Source organism: Micromys minutus, assembly GCF_963924665.1.
Source record: "Micromys minutus genome assembly, chromosome: 23".
NCBI lineage: Eukaryota > Metazoa > Chordata > Mammalia > Rodentia > Muridae > Micromys > Micromys minutus.
Window position 1 is genome coordinate 28,889,172 of NC_137958.1, and position 17,732 is coordinate 28,906,903.

At 41.2% G+C, this 17,732-nt stretch overlaps 1 protein-coding gene across 7 annotated transcripts in view; it reads right to left on the reverse strand.

Annotated features, from left to right (window-relative positions):
• AKAP9 (A-kinase anchoring protein 9) overlaps positions 1-17,732 on the reverse strand; it is a 137,072-nt gene that overhangs the window by 50,267 nt on the left and 69,073 nt on the right. For all 7 annotated transcript variants that reach the window (XM_080936102.1, XM_080936101.1, XM_080936100.1 and 4 more), the window contains 3 exons: positions 15,665-15,894; positions 1,699-1,861; positions 600-812 (listed from right to left, as the gene is read on the reverse strand). In XM_080936102.1, the coding sequence (XP_080792228.1) occupies positions 600-812; positions 1,699-1,861; positions 15,665-15,894 (606 nt within the window). The remainder of the gene's footprint in view (positions 1-599; positions 813-1,698; positions 1,862-15,664; positions 15,895-17,732) is intronic.

Genomic DNA, 17,732 nt, shown 5'->3' on the forward strand with positions numbered 1-17,732 from the left:
TCTAAGTTGGTAAAACTGGAGAAACTCCAAGTTTAGAGTCCAACTACTGCTTTAAAATCAGCGGGTGCAGTGAGCAGGATTCAAAGTTTATGCTCACAGAAACAGATTTTTATCGCTCAAACTTTAACCTCAAGATGTAAAAATTAGTCATTATAAAGTTAAATGTTCTGTGAATCTTCCTGACCAGGACGTCAGATGTCCTCGGTCCCCTTGGCTTGCACACCCACACTGCCTGCCCCTCTCCTGAGCAGCATTAGATCAGTGTTTATGACATTTGCATGACCTCTCTCCCGCTAAAGAACTCTGTGCTGCCCGTTTCCAAACACACAGCCTCATTCCTTGAAGATTTTGCCTTCTGAGATGTTTCAGCATAAGTAATCTTCTTTTCCTGCTAACAGTTAATATCCTTAAGAGGCAAAATAGAAAATATGATTTCATAAAAATGGCCACTAATGATTTGCCTTTCAAGTATATTTTCTTAAGGCTTTGCAAGTTTGTATATAAAATATATAAATAATGGCACTGAGGAGGATGTGTCAAGGAGCATCTGACAATTGTAACCAGACAAGGAACTGAAGACACAGAGTCTCAGTACGTACGCTGCTCCATGGGGCTAGCCTCTGCTCTCATCACCTCCCTCTGCCTGGACAGCAACTCCCGCTCCTCTTCCATCCGTCGTTGGTCTGATTCCAGTTCTTGGAGTCTGTTGTTTGAACACAGTAACTCCTGTTCAAGATGCTCTATTACATCATTCTTTTCTTGAATTTGCCTTTCAAAGAGAGTTTTTTCATCGGAGTACCCATCAATGACACCTGTAAGACAATTGAAGGAAATGGAGCTGTTTCTAATTTAAATTCACCATCAGGTTTTGGTTTTTGAGTCAAGGTTTTCCTATTACACCCTAAGCTATCCTTGGATATTACAATCTTCCTGCCTCAGCCTTCTGATAGCAAATGTGTGTGTGCATCTAAGCAAAGCTTACCACTAGATTTTAATGATAACAAGAAAAAAACATTCTGATAGCAAAACTTCAAATCACTTCACCCTTTTAAAAGCTTTGAATGAACTTTAAAGACCTGAAACTAAACCTTTCTGCCATTTGTATAATGAAGTCCTTTTCTTATTTAAACTGTGCATAAACATGAAATCTCCCTTAAACTGTCCGGTTCTGTGCTCCAAAGTACCACATCACACACATAACTCAGTTTTTCAAACAGACATAAGTAGATAGGCTCCTGGGATTCAAATGCTTGTGAAGTGAATCACATTTTAAGTATACTAGAGAAGGCTGATATTTAAGCAATTCTAGAAGGCCAACACCCTTAACACCACACGAGAGTAAAAGAGGACTTTTGAGGCCTTCAATAACCACCTAATTATGATGTTACACCATTCAAATAACAGCTCTGATATCAGGTTTCTCATTTTAAAGAAATTATCTGAGGCTCACCATCATTTACTTTTGAATCATCTAGAATTTTTAATGCTATCTCTAATTCTATAAAGTCTTTTCAGTGTGTGTGACTGTGTGTACATGCACGTGCATGCCTGTGTGCATACACTGTTTTGTTTTGTTTTTTTTTTTTTAATTACCTAGGAAAGCGCTGAGGACAAACTACAACTATGTTTCAATTGTCACTTTAAGTCACCCTGGTTTTTACTAATCGACTGAAACGTGGCCACAGGCAGGACGCTTACTCTCAGCTTTGTTCAGCTCCACAGCCAGCTGCTCTCTGGCCCTGGACTCCTCCTGAAGGCGCTCCTGCAGCTCTTCCAGGCAATGAAGTGACTCTGTGGCCTCTTGTTTTTGTCTAAATGACTCCCGCATCAGCTCTGTCTGTGTAACTTTCGCATGTTCAAGCTAAAGCAGGAGGGTAAGAGGACAAAAAGGAAGTGGTGAGAATTCAGTGTCATTTCTCATAAACAAGCAAAAAAACAAGAAAGGATCTCATGTAAAGTCATCTTATTAAATTTCATCCAAGAAATTTAAACTCTTGCCAAAAGTTAAAACTCTTGCCGGGTATTAACAGCAGGTAGGATAAGTCACGGTAGATAACACACATTTGCTGGATGCTGCTTTCTGTAAGAGATGAGGGCTAGTTTTGGCTACAGACTATGCTTCTTACTTTAACCAGCGGCCATGCATTCCCTCATATGAGGTGGGTCATAGAGGCACTGAAGGACAGCTCTGCATTCCCTACAGACTCAGGTAACTGTCGTCTAGGACAAGCCTTCAATGTGACTGTCAAGTTCTTCATTACTGACAGCACTGTGTGATCCACTAATACATGACATCAAAAGCAAATCACAGACACAATAAATGAAACTGTAACATGTGTGCTTATTAAACTCAAAGCTTTGAGCTCCTGAAAGAATTTGTAAAAACTCTCAAGCTTTCGAACACATTCCGCTTACTGAAAACCTTTGGACTACTGAAGCATTAAAAATTTAGTAGACTTCAAATGCTGCCGGCAGACTCATTCCTGGACACTGTAAAGATGGCAAACAGACTCGAGCCTCAGCTTCCAAGCAGGAGGTACAGGGCAGTGCTCTGAGGGAGCTGTGTAAAGTCACGGAGCCACTGCAGTGTCTGTCACCTCCTCAGTATCTGTCCCAGTCAGCGTGAGTCCGCGGCCTTCAAACACACGTAGCTGCATGTGTCGGCAACAGGCTCACAGACAGTCTTGGAAATCTGTTAGGTTTATATGTACTTTGTACATCTCAAAACTATAACTGCCAAGCTTTAGATTTAAAATATAAGCAAATATACTGGTTTCTGGCTTAGACATCAGTAAAGTATCGTTAAAAAAAAAAACTTAATGTTAACATATCATCATATACTTTAAGATAATTCTAAATGTATAATTGTAAACAATGTAATATAAATACATAATCAGAAGTATAATTATATAACATATTGATATAATAGCCAAAACAAAACACTGAGTATTACTGTGGGCTTCACAGGAGCAGTGTTTACTACGACATGGAGACTGACTGTACCATCACTAAAGCTCCCAGACACTACGTCAGGCGCTCACAACCCAAGGGCTGATGCTGCAACCTTCAGTGCAGTTCCTCATGTGGCGCTGACTCCAACCGTAAAACTATTTTTGTTACTACTTGGTAACTGTAATACACTGTTATGGGTCATGATGCACATGTCTGTTTTCCAGGATGGTCTTAGGAGATCCTTGTGACAGGAAAGTTCGACCCCTAAAGGGGGCACAACACACAGGCTGAGGAATGCTGCTCTAAAGAAATATCCAGAACACACATGTAATTATTCTTATTTTCACAAGACGTTTAAAATATCACTAAAAACATTATTTCAATGAGAACTCATATGAAATGGAAGCTGTACCACCATAAAAGGATAAAGCTTTATCTAAACACTTTTACTTGTCATTGGGAACAGGACTTAATTCTTTTTAAATGTAAAATACACATTCACTTAGATTATAAAGAAGCAAGACCATAAAGTGTGAGCTCATCTATATACAAATACCTTTTTTAATTTAGTTCAGCCCTATTTCCAAAAGTGCTGAGCATTTCTGCATATGCACATGTAAATCCCTCCAGTAAATTATCTGTTAACTACTAAAAATGTGAACTGGGTTCAGGACTGTAACCAAAAGAACTGTATTTCTTTCCATATTTCAAATTCACTGCAAAAACTCTACAAAGGATTTAAAACAAAATAATAAAATCCTGCTTTGCATGTGTGAAATGCCAAGCCTTTGCTTTTATCTCTCATTTCACAAGATGCAAGCTAGCTAGCCTGTCAGTGCGTTTAAAGATTTACAATAAAAACAACAGCAAAGCAAAGCAAAACAAAAAAGTTGAACCAATCAAACCATAAAGCTACCAAACAAATTAGACAGAATAGTGCACTGTGATCAAACTTCATGGGGATAAAAGATCCTCTTCAAATTTTTGCCTACATAATTTATACTTAAATTTCTGCCATCAGGTAGGACATGACTGATTCCTACTATGTGCAACAGCACACACCGTGTAAATTTTACTTTTCAGCAAATAGAACTGAATAGTGAAAAGCGTTAGTAAAGATTCTGTCACTTCAAAAACTGTTGGTGAGGCAGCAAAACCACTCTGAAAGCCATCTGGCAGGTTAAATTTTAGCTAGGATTTATAGTTGAAGCATGCAAGTCATAAAAACAATGCTAAAAAGGATGTAGAGAACATTCACAACTCATTAAGGATCCTATGAACTGGAAATACAGAACATGTAGGTATTTTATGCTGAACATTGAACCTTAGACGTGTTTACAAAATATATTTCACCTTAAAAGCTAAAAAGGTTTTCCCCTATAGAATTATTAGGCTTATTAAAAGAGAATGTAAATTGCCAACCCTGTACAAACTTTTTTTTCAGAAGACAAGCCCCTTTTCCCTTGTCTAGAGCTCCAGCCAATAGGGCATATGATTACAAACATGTTCTAACTGGTTCTTCGATTCACCAGGCAGTTCTGACCAGCACAATACCCACTCTCTTGAATGCATTCATTTCACTTTTAATTTTGGATCAGTATTACATACGGATACAGCATCTCACAGACATGAAGATCTCTTTCAACAGCTTAACTGGAGATGGAGAAATGGAGCACGGAGCCTATTCCACTGTCTGACGTCAAAGGCTGGAGTTTTAGGAGCAAAATCTATCCCCACCACACCTCAGGCGTCTACGCAGCAGCAACACTTTGCCGATAGCAAACCAAGGGCCTTTCCCAGTCACCTCTGCACAGACTGAATTTTTCATCTCATTACAGTTCGCTACCATTCTAACGTATTACTGCATACTCACTGAATAAGGAGGGGTAGGCAGTGAGATTTTAGAAATGAGCTTTACTGTATGTCCGTGTCTTTTGTGAATGAGATGAAAAACAGAGGTGTTGATAATCACTGAGTTACTATCATCCAAATGCTCACACAGAGGATAAGGATATGGCAAAGGTACTCGAGATTCAACTTCATAGACGTCTTCCTCCTCGTCTTCCAACCAAGAGCCACTGAGCTGGCCAGTGGCCAAGTAGGTCCTGTAAGAATCCATTCTAGATAAAGCTGCCAAGGTTCTCCGTCTGCTCCACCAGTTTTTAACTATATCACAGAGTTCCTTTTAACCTATTCAGAGACCCAAGACTGGCCCAAAGTTTTCTTTTTAGTACTCAAGAGTAAAATGAATTCATATAAATTGAACAACAAAAGATACAAAAGTTCAGCTTTAAAAAAAAAAACCAAAAAACTCATGTTTCCAAAAAGTCCATCAAGTCAAAAAACACAATGGCAGTAAATAAATAAATAGATAAATGCAACAAGCAAAAATAGTTCCAATTAGAATAATTCAATCCTTGTCAAATGAAAGAACAAAATTACAAAGATCTAATTAGCCTGGCCATAGCACTGCTCTCAGTACCCAATGTATCTGCTGATAAATAAGCCGTCCACGCCGATCTTGGCAGACAAGGTCAGCTTGTAAATCTCCATGGCAGCGCTCTTGAGAAACGCAGCTCAGTGACTTCCACTGCTCTCCAAGCTTCTCTATTCAACAGAAGAGCTCCTCTGAACTGTGCTATTCAAATAACCTCCATGCTGAGCCAAAGGTCTCAGTCAGTGTCCCTGTGGAACAGGCCGGAGCAGAGGGTGCGGTTAAGTGTCTGCCTATAGGTAAGCTGACAGGTGGACTGTGAGCCACCCACACAAAGCCTGCCTAACAGGATCCAAGTTCCACACCAAAGCTCGGAAAAGGGTATTTAGACAAGTTTATAATGCTATGGAAGATAAGCTAGTGCTTTGCCATCCCACTCAAAAGTTAAGAATATAAAACAGAAAGTATGCTTGTGTTCACATTATTAATTCAAATATATCAAAAATAATTATTTCTGGGAAAAAAAGACTGTTATTTCCTTGTAAATAAAGCATTTAAGAAGTCACCGGCCTATAAATGCTTTGGTTATAACCCCTTTCTACAGTTTCTAGAGCGCATGTTAAGGAAGTTTTCACTGTATTATTAATTGCACTCTCTAGAGCAGCCTATGAACCCTGACTAAGATGTTACGGCCCAAGCTGTAAATAACAGCCCATATCTGGAAGCTCCAGAAACTTAAGCAACAGTGAGTGAAGCAGCCACTCTGAATTTTAAAAGATAATTAACTTATTTAAAAATATTATTGATAATTAAATAGATTCTTAACTATGAAAGACGCTTTAAGTAAGACAAATGGGAAAACCCACACTAAAACAAGCAGGTAATACCATCAAAAATTTGTTTTATAGTCTTTCTAATTACAGAGTCTGTGCTGGTATTCAAATTCTTCCTAGTAAACTCGTAAGCAAGGCAAGTGAAGGGAAGAGGAAAGGAGGGAAGAGAGAGACAGATTGACAGAGAGGGACAGAGAGAGATGGAAATTCATTTCCCATAGGAAGCCCAAAAACCTAATGGTGACACCTTTGTTGGGGAGCAGTGATGAGAGGTTTTCAGACACTGGCTATAGTTTATTATAGATGCTGATACCATCAAGTTAGTCAGAGACGATGTCTTACTACCTGTGCAACATGGCGGAATACTCCCATTACTGCTGTACTTAAATGTAATTTTACTTCGTGTGTGTGTGTGTGTGTGTGTGTGTGTGTATGTGTGTAGACCAGAGGTGGAAGTCAGGAATCATCCTGAATTTCTCGTCTGTACTATTTATTGAGGTACAGTCTCAAGATCAAGCCTAGAGCTTGCCAATGTGGCTTGCATTGCTAGCCGGCTTTCTCTGACGGGTCCCCATCTCTGTCTTCTGGGATTGAAATTATAGATGAGCCACCAGACAGACCCTCCACTTTTATGAGTTCTCAGGATCTCGACTGTGATCCTCATACTCGTCTGGTAAGTGCTTTTAAGCACTGAGCAATCTCCTTGGCCCTACATTTACACTTTAAAAGTTTGAAACCAGAGTGGGACTTTGTTCTCTATCTTATTTCCTGAGATAGTCTCTCACTGAACCTGGCTATAATGATTAGTCAGTAAGGCCTCAAAATCTCTGTCTCCAGGCTTTCCCCGAGCACTGTGATTTCAGAAGAATGGAGCCATGCCTGGCTTTTCACATAGTCACTAGAGATCCAAACCCAAGAGCACTCTCATTTACCGAGCCATTCCCCAGCTCTACTGGAACTTTAACAAGGGTTCATAAGATATAAATGTACCCAGTGTAATAATTCTTCCTTATAATATTCTCCCCTTATTTTCTCTGTATATTACTTTATTCTAATAATCTGGCATTCTGTACAAACCATTTTTTTTAAATAACCAAGGACACAGATTGAGATAAGAAACCACATACATAGGGGCTGGAGAGACAGCTCCATGAAAACGAGTACCTGTTGCTCTTCCAGAGAACTCTCCTGTTTGATTTCTGGCACTAACACAGAAGCCAACAACCATATGTAACCCCAGTTACTCTGATATCCTTTTCCAGCCTCTGTGGGTACCAGCATCCATATGGTATATTGCCACTCAAGGTAAACTGCATGGTATAACTCCACCACCACACCCCATTCCTCCAATCTATCTTTAGCAAAGGGCCAAAGTGTTTTAAAAACCGAGAATCTCAGTATCCAAAGATTATGCAATTAAAACGCAAACTGGTACATCTCTACAATGTAATTTTTCATAAAAAGAAACAAAGTCAACAACCAAAAACCTATTACTACACACAACCCAGAGGAATCAAGTCATAAGCACAGTTTAAGGCAACCTAAGGTAAACTTGGAAGGGTACACAAACATGATTTGATTTATGACGCTTTTACAAACATGGCACCATGAGTAAGGAACAAAACCAGTGTTTGCAAAAGGCAGGGAGTGGAAGATGGCTGACTGTCAAGAGCAGAACCTGGGCATCCTGGGGTGATGCTGTACTATCATTTCAGCATACGTACGCTCTCGACGGGAAGAACATTCACAGAGTTAATCTCCTCACACTTAAAGAACTAATTACCAGGGGAACACACCAAAATTTAAAAAAAAAGTAACACATTGAGTCTAACAGGGATGGGGGAGGGTATTATGAGATGACATCCTTAGCTAAGGAGCTACTCACAGTTTATGGCTGCTGGGAAGGAGAGGTAGCTTTCTTTAGGGGCGTGGTCTCTGGTAAACTGATCGTGTTCCAGTGGACAGTCCCACACCCATGTGCATATGAGTAACTGAGTTATTTGTCCAAGAGCAAATGTGTGTGTGTGTGTGTGAGAGAGAGAGAGAGAGAGAGAGAGAGAGAGACAGAGACAGAGACAGAGACACAGAGAGTGAAGAGAGACAGAGAGACAAAGTCAGATATTTAGCAGGAAAATGGTGTCAAGTGTCTGTTTTAGAGCTGTTCCTGAAACAGTAGTGCCATGTGGAAAGAGGTACTGTATGTGGAAACTCAGAGCATTCCAGGTGAGGAATGACCGAGGCCAAGCTCTGGCAGGTGGGAATTGATCTGTAGTGTTTAGGAATCTAAGAGAAGTTGGTAAAATCTGCTGGAGGAGCTGCACTGAAAATGGAGGAGTGCCTGCATCTGTGACTAGTGAGGTAATGGAGAAATATGTACCATCATTAGCATTAAGATTTGTCTTGTATTTGGTTAGCAGAATGATCTCTGTGTCAATTCATAGCTTCACAGTGATAATGAGAGAGAGAGAGTGTGTGTGTGTGTGTGTGTGTGTGTGTGTGTGTGTCACATATGCACGATTGCGCTGAGCAACTACTACAGGACAACAGCAATACTTTTGCATCCTTTTTATGGGTCTAAGGTTATTCTTTTTTAAAGAATTTTTTTATTTAATGTATGTGAGTAGACCATGTGGTTGCTGGGAATTGAACTTAGGACCTCTAGAAGAGCAGTCAGTGCTCTTAACCACTGAGCCATCTTGCTAGCCCAAGGTTACTCTTAAGTGAAAGATTAACTTACTCCCTCTTGTGCTCTTGCTCTCTTGCTTTTCCCCCACAGTCCTCCTCTCCCCATTCCCTTCCCTCCTCTCTCTCCAAGTGCTCATGGCCGGCCTCTACTTCTCTACTCCCCCCCCCCTCTCTCACTCACTCTCTGCCTCTAGTACCCTCTTAACTCCCCACATGACCTGAATAAACTCTATTCTGTACTATACTGTCATGTGGCTGGTCCCTCACAGGGAAGGGATTTTCAACATGGGACCCCCAGAGGCATCCCCTTTGCCCCCAGGCTTCGTCACACCTCCATGGGCTATATACCCCTACTCTCTTCATCTTTTAACAACACTGGTGCCCTGTGTGAGAAGATGAGATTTCCTCAGACTGGATATCTCTTTTTCCTTTCATTGGTGCTGTGACTTGGATTGAGAAATTCTGCAGGTTTAATTCCCAACGCTCACTAAACTCTGGAGAACTGGTAAGCACCCTCCTCCCACTGGTCAGAGTAAGCGTCCACATGCTCCCAGGGAAGAGTTCCTGAGCTGGAAGCTACCCCTGAGGACAGATGTTTTTACTGACCCTTGTTGAGATTTCCCTCCTCCTTTTACTGATGCCAGGCGGGGCCTGAATAAACAACTCTCTCATTCTGGAGCACCGCCTCCTAGTGCAGCCACACTGCTGATAGGGGCAGTTATCCCTAACCTCATCCATGGGCCGGTCTTCACTGTCTGTTTGTCCCCATTTCCTGGGATGCTCTGGCTTAATTTACAGTACACAGGAAACAATAAACTACACTCCCTTGCTAACAATCCAGAGTATAGGTTACCTGCTCCGCTGCCCTTTGCCTAGTTTGCTGTGTGGAGAAGGAGTCCGGCCCCGCCCCTGGGTCCTCCTAGGGAGCTCTGCCTGTGAGGCTTCTCCCATGTGACAAACACACAACTACTCACAGCCCAATTTTTGCCCACGACCTGCTGCTTTGACCTGCAGTGCAGGTTTACATGGAAGATTGGGTCTGGCCCCACCGGTAGTTTCCTTCTGGGAACTCTGTTTGCTAAACGTGACTCTTCCCCATCCCACATGTGCTTTCTCTGTCCCGGACTCTTTCTGCTTGCTTCTAGCTCCAACTACTGCCTTTGTTTTATTTGTACTCCCTGGTTCTCGTGGTGTGGCCAGGCCAAGCACTGTAGCCATGAAGCCAGCGAACCAGACATCTGGTCCCAAGGGAGGCACAACGTTGGTGGCTTGATCCCCGCTACTTCCCCCACCCACCGAGAGGCAAGGCAGGCCTGGCTGTTGTCAGGAATCCAGGGCTAGCAGCCCAGAGCCAGCAGAGCCAGCCACTCAGAGCCATTATAATGTGATCTCTTTAACTGATAAAGTCCTCAATCTTGTCAGAAATCTGACAATCATTAATATTTAAGTTATGGCTGACAGAATCTCCCAAAGCTGTTAACAGCTGACCCCTGCCCCAAGGTCTCGGAAGATAAACACTGCTTCAAGAGGCTTCCCGGATCACGGTATGAGAGCCACAAACAATGGACAAAGCAGGATGTCTTCAGAATTAAATGATACATCAAAATACAGATAGGTATGTCATTTCTCATGCTATGTATCCACTCCACAGAAAAACGCCCTGTGTCTTCTGGTCTCGAAAGCCATACAGATGTGTCCAAGTTGCTCTGATGACAATACAGACCTAGGGGAACTGTTGGCTGATATACTCTGTCAGTTTTTAATTGATATGACTGCTAGACAAAAGTTTTATTTATTCTGAGCCAGATTTCTGACTCCATTGGCAGCTAAGGTGACTACAGCCTGACAAATGAAAAAGACAGACTTCTAGTTTTTTAGCAACTAGTTCAGATATAAACTTACACAGATGTGATTGGTTACTTTCTTACCTAAACTTGGGTTCCATAAATGCTTCATGTTTCCTCCTCTTGCTAAACTCTCCTTTCCACTATATGATCCAAATATATAATTCTCGCTCCTTCTGATCCACAAAAGCTCATCTTAAAGAATGTTTATGTTGTTAACTCATATTGTTATCTCTTAAGGAAGATCCTGTTACAGGATCACCACCCACTGTCCGTGGAGGAGCCTGATGGGAACATTTGCCAGGTGGACCCCGATGGTGAAAGCCAGCTGCACCCTCTACGACACCCCAAGAGAGCAGGAAGCAGCCTAAGAGATTCAACACCCTTATTCCCTTTTCACCATCGGCCTCTCCATCCTCTTTCCCCCCTTTTTATGATAAAAAAAGGGGAGGAATGCAGCATTAGGACCACTCCTGAAAATTTTTTCTTTCTTCCAAATGTACTTAATCTCTACCTATAATGTACACATATGTGTGTTCCAGCATCTTGTCAATTCAGGCACTTATTACATCTAGAACAGCTGCAGAGAAGCAACCTACAGATGCTTCAGCCCTCTCTCGCAGACACAGACGCTTCTATTGGACCTGTTCCTTCTGACCTATCCTCAGATGGTTCCTTAGACCCCGGACAACAAGGAAACAGCCAACTCTAAGACTAGACCATCATACTCATTCCCACTTTTCTAGATTCTCTAGACATATCACCCCAAAACAAGAGTGGAACAGTCAGAGATTGCAACGACCCTATTCCTGCTCCACCATCGCCTCTATTTTTTTTTTTTAATTAAACCAAAATGGGGGAATGTTGGGATTCTGTAAACCCCACCCCACAATTACCTGGCAATAACCAGGTATGCTGTACCCCAGTTACCTGGCACTATAAAAGGGGCTACTTGCCCCCTTCCTCCCTCTTTCTCTCTCTCTCTCTCTCTCTCTCTCTCTCTCTCTCTCTCTCTCTCTCTCTCTCTCTCTCTCTCTCTCTCTCGGTCTTACTCTCTTGCTCTCCTCCCCACTGCCCCTTCTCTCCCCATTCCCTTTCCCCCTCCCTCTCCACGTGCTCATGGCCAGCGTCTACTCCTCTACTTCTCTATTCCTCTCTTCTCTCTCTCTGTCTCTACTGCCCTCTTAACTCCATCCATGACCTGAATAAACTCTATTCTGTACTATAAAGAAAAGTGAAAGATTAAAAGCTCTTAGTGATTCCACATCTCGTGAACAATTAACAGTGTTCTCTATGATCTGGTTTCTACACCACTCCGATCCTCTTCCACACTTCCTTCACACTTTGCCCCAGACATACTGGTCTCTTTGTCAGCCTTACCACATGGCCCTCATACCTGTTCCTCTGGGGAACATTCTTTCCATGTACTTGTCAGATAACCTCGCTCATTTTATTATTTTATGCAAACATGTTTGCCTCCATGCATTTCTGCACCACTAGTGTGCCGGGTTCCCGGGGCGCTGTGGGAGAGCAGCCCGTGCTCGGGACAGCTGGCCTCCCCGCAGCCCTCACTTCCGCAATGTGCTTGTTTATTATGTCATCACAAAGTCCTTCCTTTATATAAAGTGCTCCGTTCCCACCAAGTTCTACTTCACATGGCATCTCAGCAGTTACCTGACACAACACATTTTATTTATTACTGGCGTTAATAAGGTCCTAAGAAGAGGAACTGATGAAGCAGGTACTTAATCAATGTGGGGAAGTGAACGACTCAGCTCCAGTACTGAGCACTCAGGCATCCATGTCAGTGCTGCTCCCCCCGCCAGGCTCAGCATCCTGAACAGAACCAGTGGGTGTCTCTTTCAGTGCAAGCAGGAAGACATCACACCGGTGTCTGCCTATCCTAACAGGTGCAAGACAACAAGATCAAAGGAAGCTACTCTAATATGGATAAGGAAAGGCAATGGGACAGAGCAGGAACATCAGCTCCACCTACTCTGCAGAGAGCTTACTTTGTGCCACTTGAACCGTTAAATACATTCACCAGGTTCCAAGTGATTTCAGTTACTACTGATGACACTCTCAAGTTGGTGGTTTCAAGTATCACCCACAGTTAGTAAGGGTGAACTAAGTTCAGTTGGAAAGAAAGCTCAGAAAGCCTGTATTCACATGGCTTTAAAAGTAGAATTCATCTCAGTTCTACAACTGCTTAAAATGGAAGCCAACAGTTTCTTCAAATGGCCTATAAAAGATATTGGTAGAGCGCTTGGTAAGTAAGAACAATGTGGCACTAGACCAACAGTCTCTCAGTTAGTGGGCCTCAAACTTCATCGAGTGTCACAATCACCTACAAGACCCAATAAAGCCTCGGCTGTTGGCTCTCAAGCTTGGAGGTTTTAGGCAACCTGAGTGTGTGCAGCTCACTAGAGCTATGGTTTACAGTGGTTGTGGAAAGACAAATACACATTGCACTAACCAAACAGACCATACTCTATATTAATATCACGCAAAATCTATAATATGAGTGACAGTCAAAGATTCGAGTCAAAAATACTTAAGAATGGCCAAGAAGGCATTTTTAAGTTATGCTCTAGGAATGACAGTGGACATAGGCTATGGTGGTGAGAGGAGGAACACCAGAGCTATGTCTGAGCAAAGATGGGGAAGAGAAGAGAAGGAGAAACAACCAAAACCACTATTAAGCTTAAAAAAATAATTGAAAAACAAAGCACAGGTCACACAAGTTAATTGTTACCACGGCAGCAACAAGCCAAACAAAAGAAGCAAGTTGACTTGGCAAATCAGCGTAAAGTTATACTGTATGCCATCCAGGGCGTACAGGATGATTATATTCACGTGTATTCAAGCTTTAAAAGTGCTGAATAGCAACCACCTTAACTTATGATTCCGTTCAGGTGGTCAAGGGGAAAATGCAAAGTAGAGTCCACATGAGCCCTCTAAAAGGGAAACCTAAGCCAGGACTTTAGCTCAACTGAAGAGTAAAACATTAAAAATATACCATGGAGAAAATGCCGATTCTCTTAACTACAAAATTTCATATTATGACACAGCATTTAGGATATCGATTCTTAAGTTAACGTCTCCTGAACTTTGGCTAAAGATCAAATTCCTGATCCTAAGTATAACTCAATGCCTTGTTAAATGAGTAAGACAAATAAAGTTGGCTTTAATTGGTGCCATTTTCCTCTTGCTGTTTACATGGCGATAAAGAAATATCACTCTGGGTTTTGATGTAAGGTGGAATCACCACTGTGATTTGTACTAAATGTCCTGTAACTGGGAACCAATAAGTATTTAGGTTTTTACTAACACTAGATGGGGCAATTTGCCATCACCAGAGCCTAGCTATCCTACTACAGCAACCCCAAATATTCCAACACAGCAGCACAAGAAAATGACATTAAAACCAATGCTAAAAAGATGATAGGAGTCCTTTCAGAGAAAATGAATAAATCTGTTAAAAGGGAGGAAATGAATAAATTCCCAAGAAAGCCAGGAAAAAACAAACAAGTAAAAGGAATAAATAGAACTGTTTAAGATACACACCACCATCAACAACAACCATCTAACAGGAATTAGCAATCATTGATTACTGCTATCTCACGATATCAATAGCCTCAATTCCCCAATAAAATGACAAAGGCTAACAGAGTAGATGCATAAACAGGATTCATTATCCTGCTGCATGCAAGAAACATACCTCAGCAGTAAAGATAGACATCATCTCAGAGTAAAGGATTGGAAAAACAGTTTTCCAAACAGATGGGGCCAAGAAGCAAACTGGTGTAGCCATTTTAATATCTAACAGAATAGACTCTCACCCTAAATTAATCAAAAGAGACGAGGAAGAACACATCATACACATCAAAGGAAAAATCCAGCCAGATGCTGTCTACACTCTGAACATCTATACCCAAAATACAAGGGCACCCATATTTGTAAAAGAAACTATTAAAGCTTAAATGACACATTGAAACCCACACAGTAATAATGAGGACTTCAACACTCCACTGTCACCAATGAGCAAGTCCTCTAGAAAAAAAAAAAAAAACTAAACAGAAATAATGGAGCTAACAGATATTATGACCCAAATGTACAGAACAGATATCTCTAGAACATTTCACCCAAACACAAAAGAAAATACCTTCCTTAAAACATCTCCTGAATTTTTACCAAAATTTACCACATACTTGGTCATAAAGCTAGTCTCAACAAATTCAAGAAGACTGAAATAACCCCCTTTATCCTAACAGACCACCATGGATTGAAGCTAGATTTCAACAACAGAAAACCAACACATTCATGAAAACTAAACAACTCTGTACTGAATGGCCACCAGGGCCAAGGAAGAAATTAAGAAATTAAAGACTTTCTAGAATTCAATTAATATAAATGTACAGAATTTACAGAACATTTCATATAATGGTGGAGTTAAAATCTCTTTGATATAAAAACAAAACTCACACACAATAGTTTACATAACGTGACGATTAGAGAAACCATTTTAGAACTGAAAGACTCCATTAATAGAACGCATCACCCTTTACCAATTGAAACTGGTAAAAGTGTCTTATTTGTGTGCAATTATTTGTTTGCTTGTATACTCATGTTTCAGGACTAGAGAGTACACTCTCACAAGCCCTATAAGCACGTTTGACCTCTGAGTTATTTTCCTGGACTCTTTTTCACAACTTTTGTTAAAGGCAGGGTCTCATTAAGCTGCCTAGGCCTGCCAAACAGGCTTTGCTAGGCCCAACTTGAACACAGCCAATTATTAAAAGGCAGCATGGCCTTATGTATATAATAATTTCTGTGGGACAGTAGAGAGAATCTAATGATTCTCCATGGCTTAGCAGAAAGTCTGCATTAACCTCTGCAGACTACAGACAAGTTACCTGACTGCTGGTCTCACTTATGGCCTCTAGGAGTTTTTCAACTGCTGCTTGTAGTCGAGAGCTGATGTTCAGCATAAGTTCTTCATTTTCAGGATCTATTACAGGCCCAGCAAAACCACTCCTCACGAGTCGCTGTGACAGCTCCGCTCCTTCCTCGGTGACTTTTGACCAAATGCTGTCGTGTGTTGCTATGGTACTTCCAGGATAGGAGGGTATGGAGTCGTCCATAGCTAGAACAGAAGTAGGTTAAAAGCATGAATTAATCACTTAAAGTTACAACATTAAGGAACTGAAGATACCAAGTCAAACTAAAGCTTGAATCACCACAATTTCAAGGTCTTTAACTTCTTAACAGAGTGAATATGAAACACAAGAGTATTGAATAGCAAGAAAGACAGAATAGGTGCTAGTAAGAGTGCAGAAACTAACACTTGGGTTACTCTGAATCTTTTCTTTGATGGAATTGTGTGTGTGTGTGTGTGTGTGTGTGTGTGTGTGTGTGCAGGGGATCGACTCTGGAGCTTTAATATATACAGCTGTACTGAGCCACATGCAGTCTAATGAAAAGTAAGACAGCATGGAACAGCCATCTAAGCAAATAGTATCAGGCAGTGTTTGGAAGGTGATGAGGATTCCTAAGTAACAAGATCTTGTTCCCAGTATAAGGCAAACATGTAAACAAAGGTGAGAAAGAGGAAGGGGAACTGGGGAGATTAAGTACTTGCATCAGGAACACACTTGGCTGGGAAGGGAGAGAGGTGTAGAGACAAGAGGACCTGGGGTCTTGCTGGACAGCCAGTCTAGCCAAAATGGAGAAGCTACAGGTTCAATGAGAGACCTCGTCTCCAAGAATAAGGTGGAGAATAACTGAGGAAGCCTCTTGATTTTGATTTCTGGCTTCCTTAGAAACACACATGACTGTGCACACGCTGTCTACTACCATCGTTCCACACCTCAACTTATTATGTAGTGGAATACTCCGGGTACACTGAAGAAGAGCAGGAGTTTATATTTACCTAAGACTAGACCTTCTGACTCTTAAGCCTATTCAGACATGACTGATTTGATTTGGTGGCACATGGAAATACACTAAGATAATTTTGTTTTGTGCTACATTTGCAGTGATATGAAAGGAAAAAGGTATAGGCTAATCTATTATTCACAGATATAATATTTTTTATGTAAGGATCAGTAAAGCTTACTAAGGCAGAAGATCAACTTCACTCCCTATAAAGCAGTGGTTCTCAACCTTCATAATGCTACAACCCTTTAATAGTTCCTCATGCTGTGATGACCCCCCAACCATAAGATTATTTTCACTGCCACTCCTTAGCTATAATTTTGCCATGTTATTACTCATACTGTAAACATCTGATATGCAGAAAATCAGATATATGACCCCCTGTGAAAGGGGCCTCCCAAAGGTGTCCCGACCCACAGGTTAAGAACCGCCCAGGACAGCATGCTAGAGTCATGAAATCAGATGCAGCTTTTCTAACCATCTCCACCAACCACCTCCACTGAACAAGATCATTGCTGGAACAACATGAAAGTGTGTTCTAGGCTACAATTTTAAACATTTGCAGTTTTCTTTAAATGATTGTGTGTGTGTGTGTGTGTGTAAATGACTGTTTGCTTGCATTTAATGTATGCATACCGTGTATGTACCTATACAAAGTTGAGCATTGGTATAAATGCTAGGAACCAAAACTGGGTCCTCTGCAGGAACAGCTCTAACAGCCAAACCATCTCTCCAGGCCACAAATATTTGCTGTTATACATAATGTTATATAATTCTAATAATTACCATAGCACCCAATATAATTTTTAATTTGTATTTTATTCTTCACATTAAATAAGAGCACAACTACTGTACTGGAATTTCTTTTACCATGTATTTAATACCATGTATTTAAAAGCAAATGCCATGACAGTGGGACAAGTACTTCTAGAGTGTTGTAGTTCAAGTTAACGTTGGAATTACAATGGTATATAAAGTATCCCATACAGTACAGTGCAACACATACTGTGGCATTTGCTAAATCTAACCAAGCAGTCTAGGAACTGG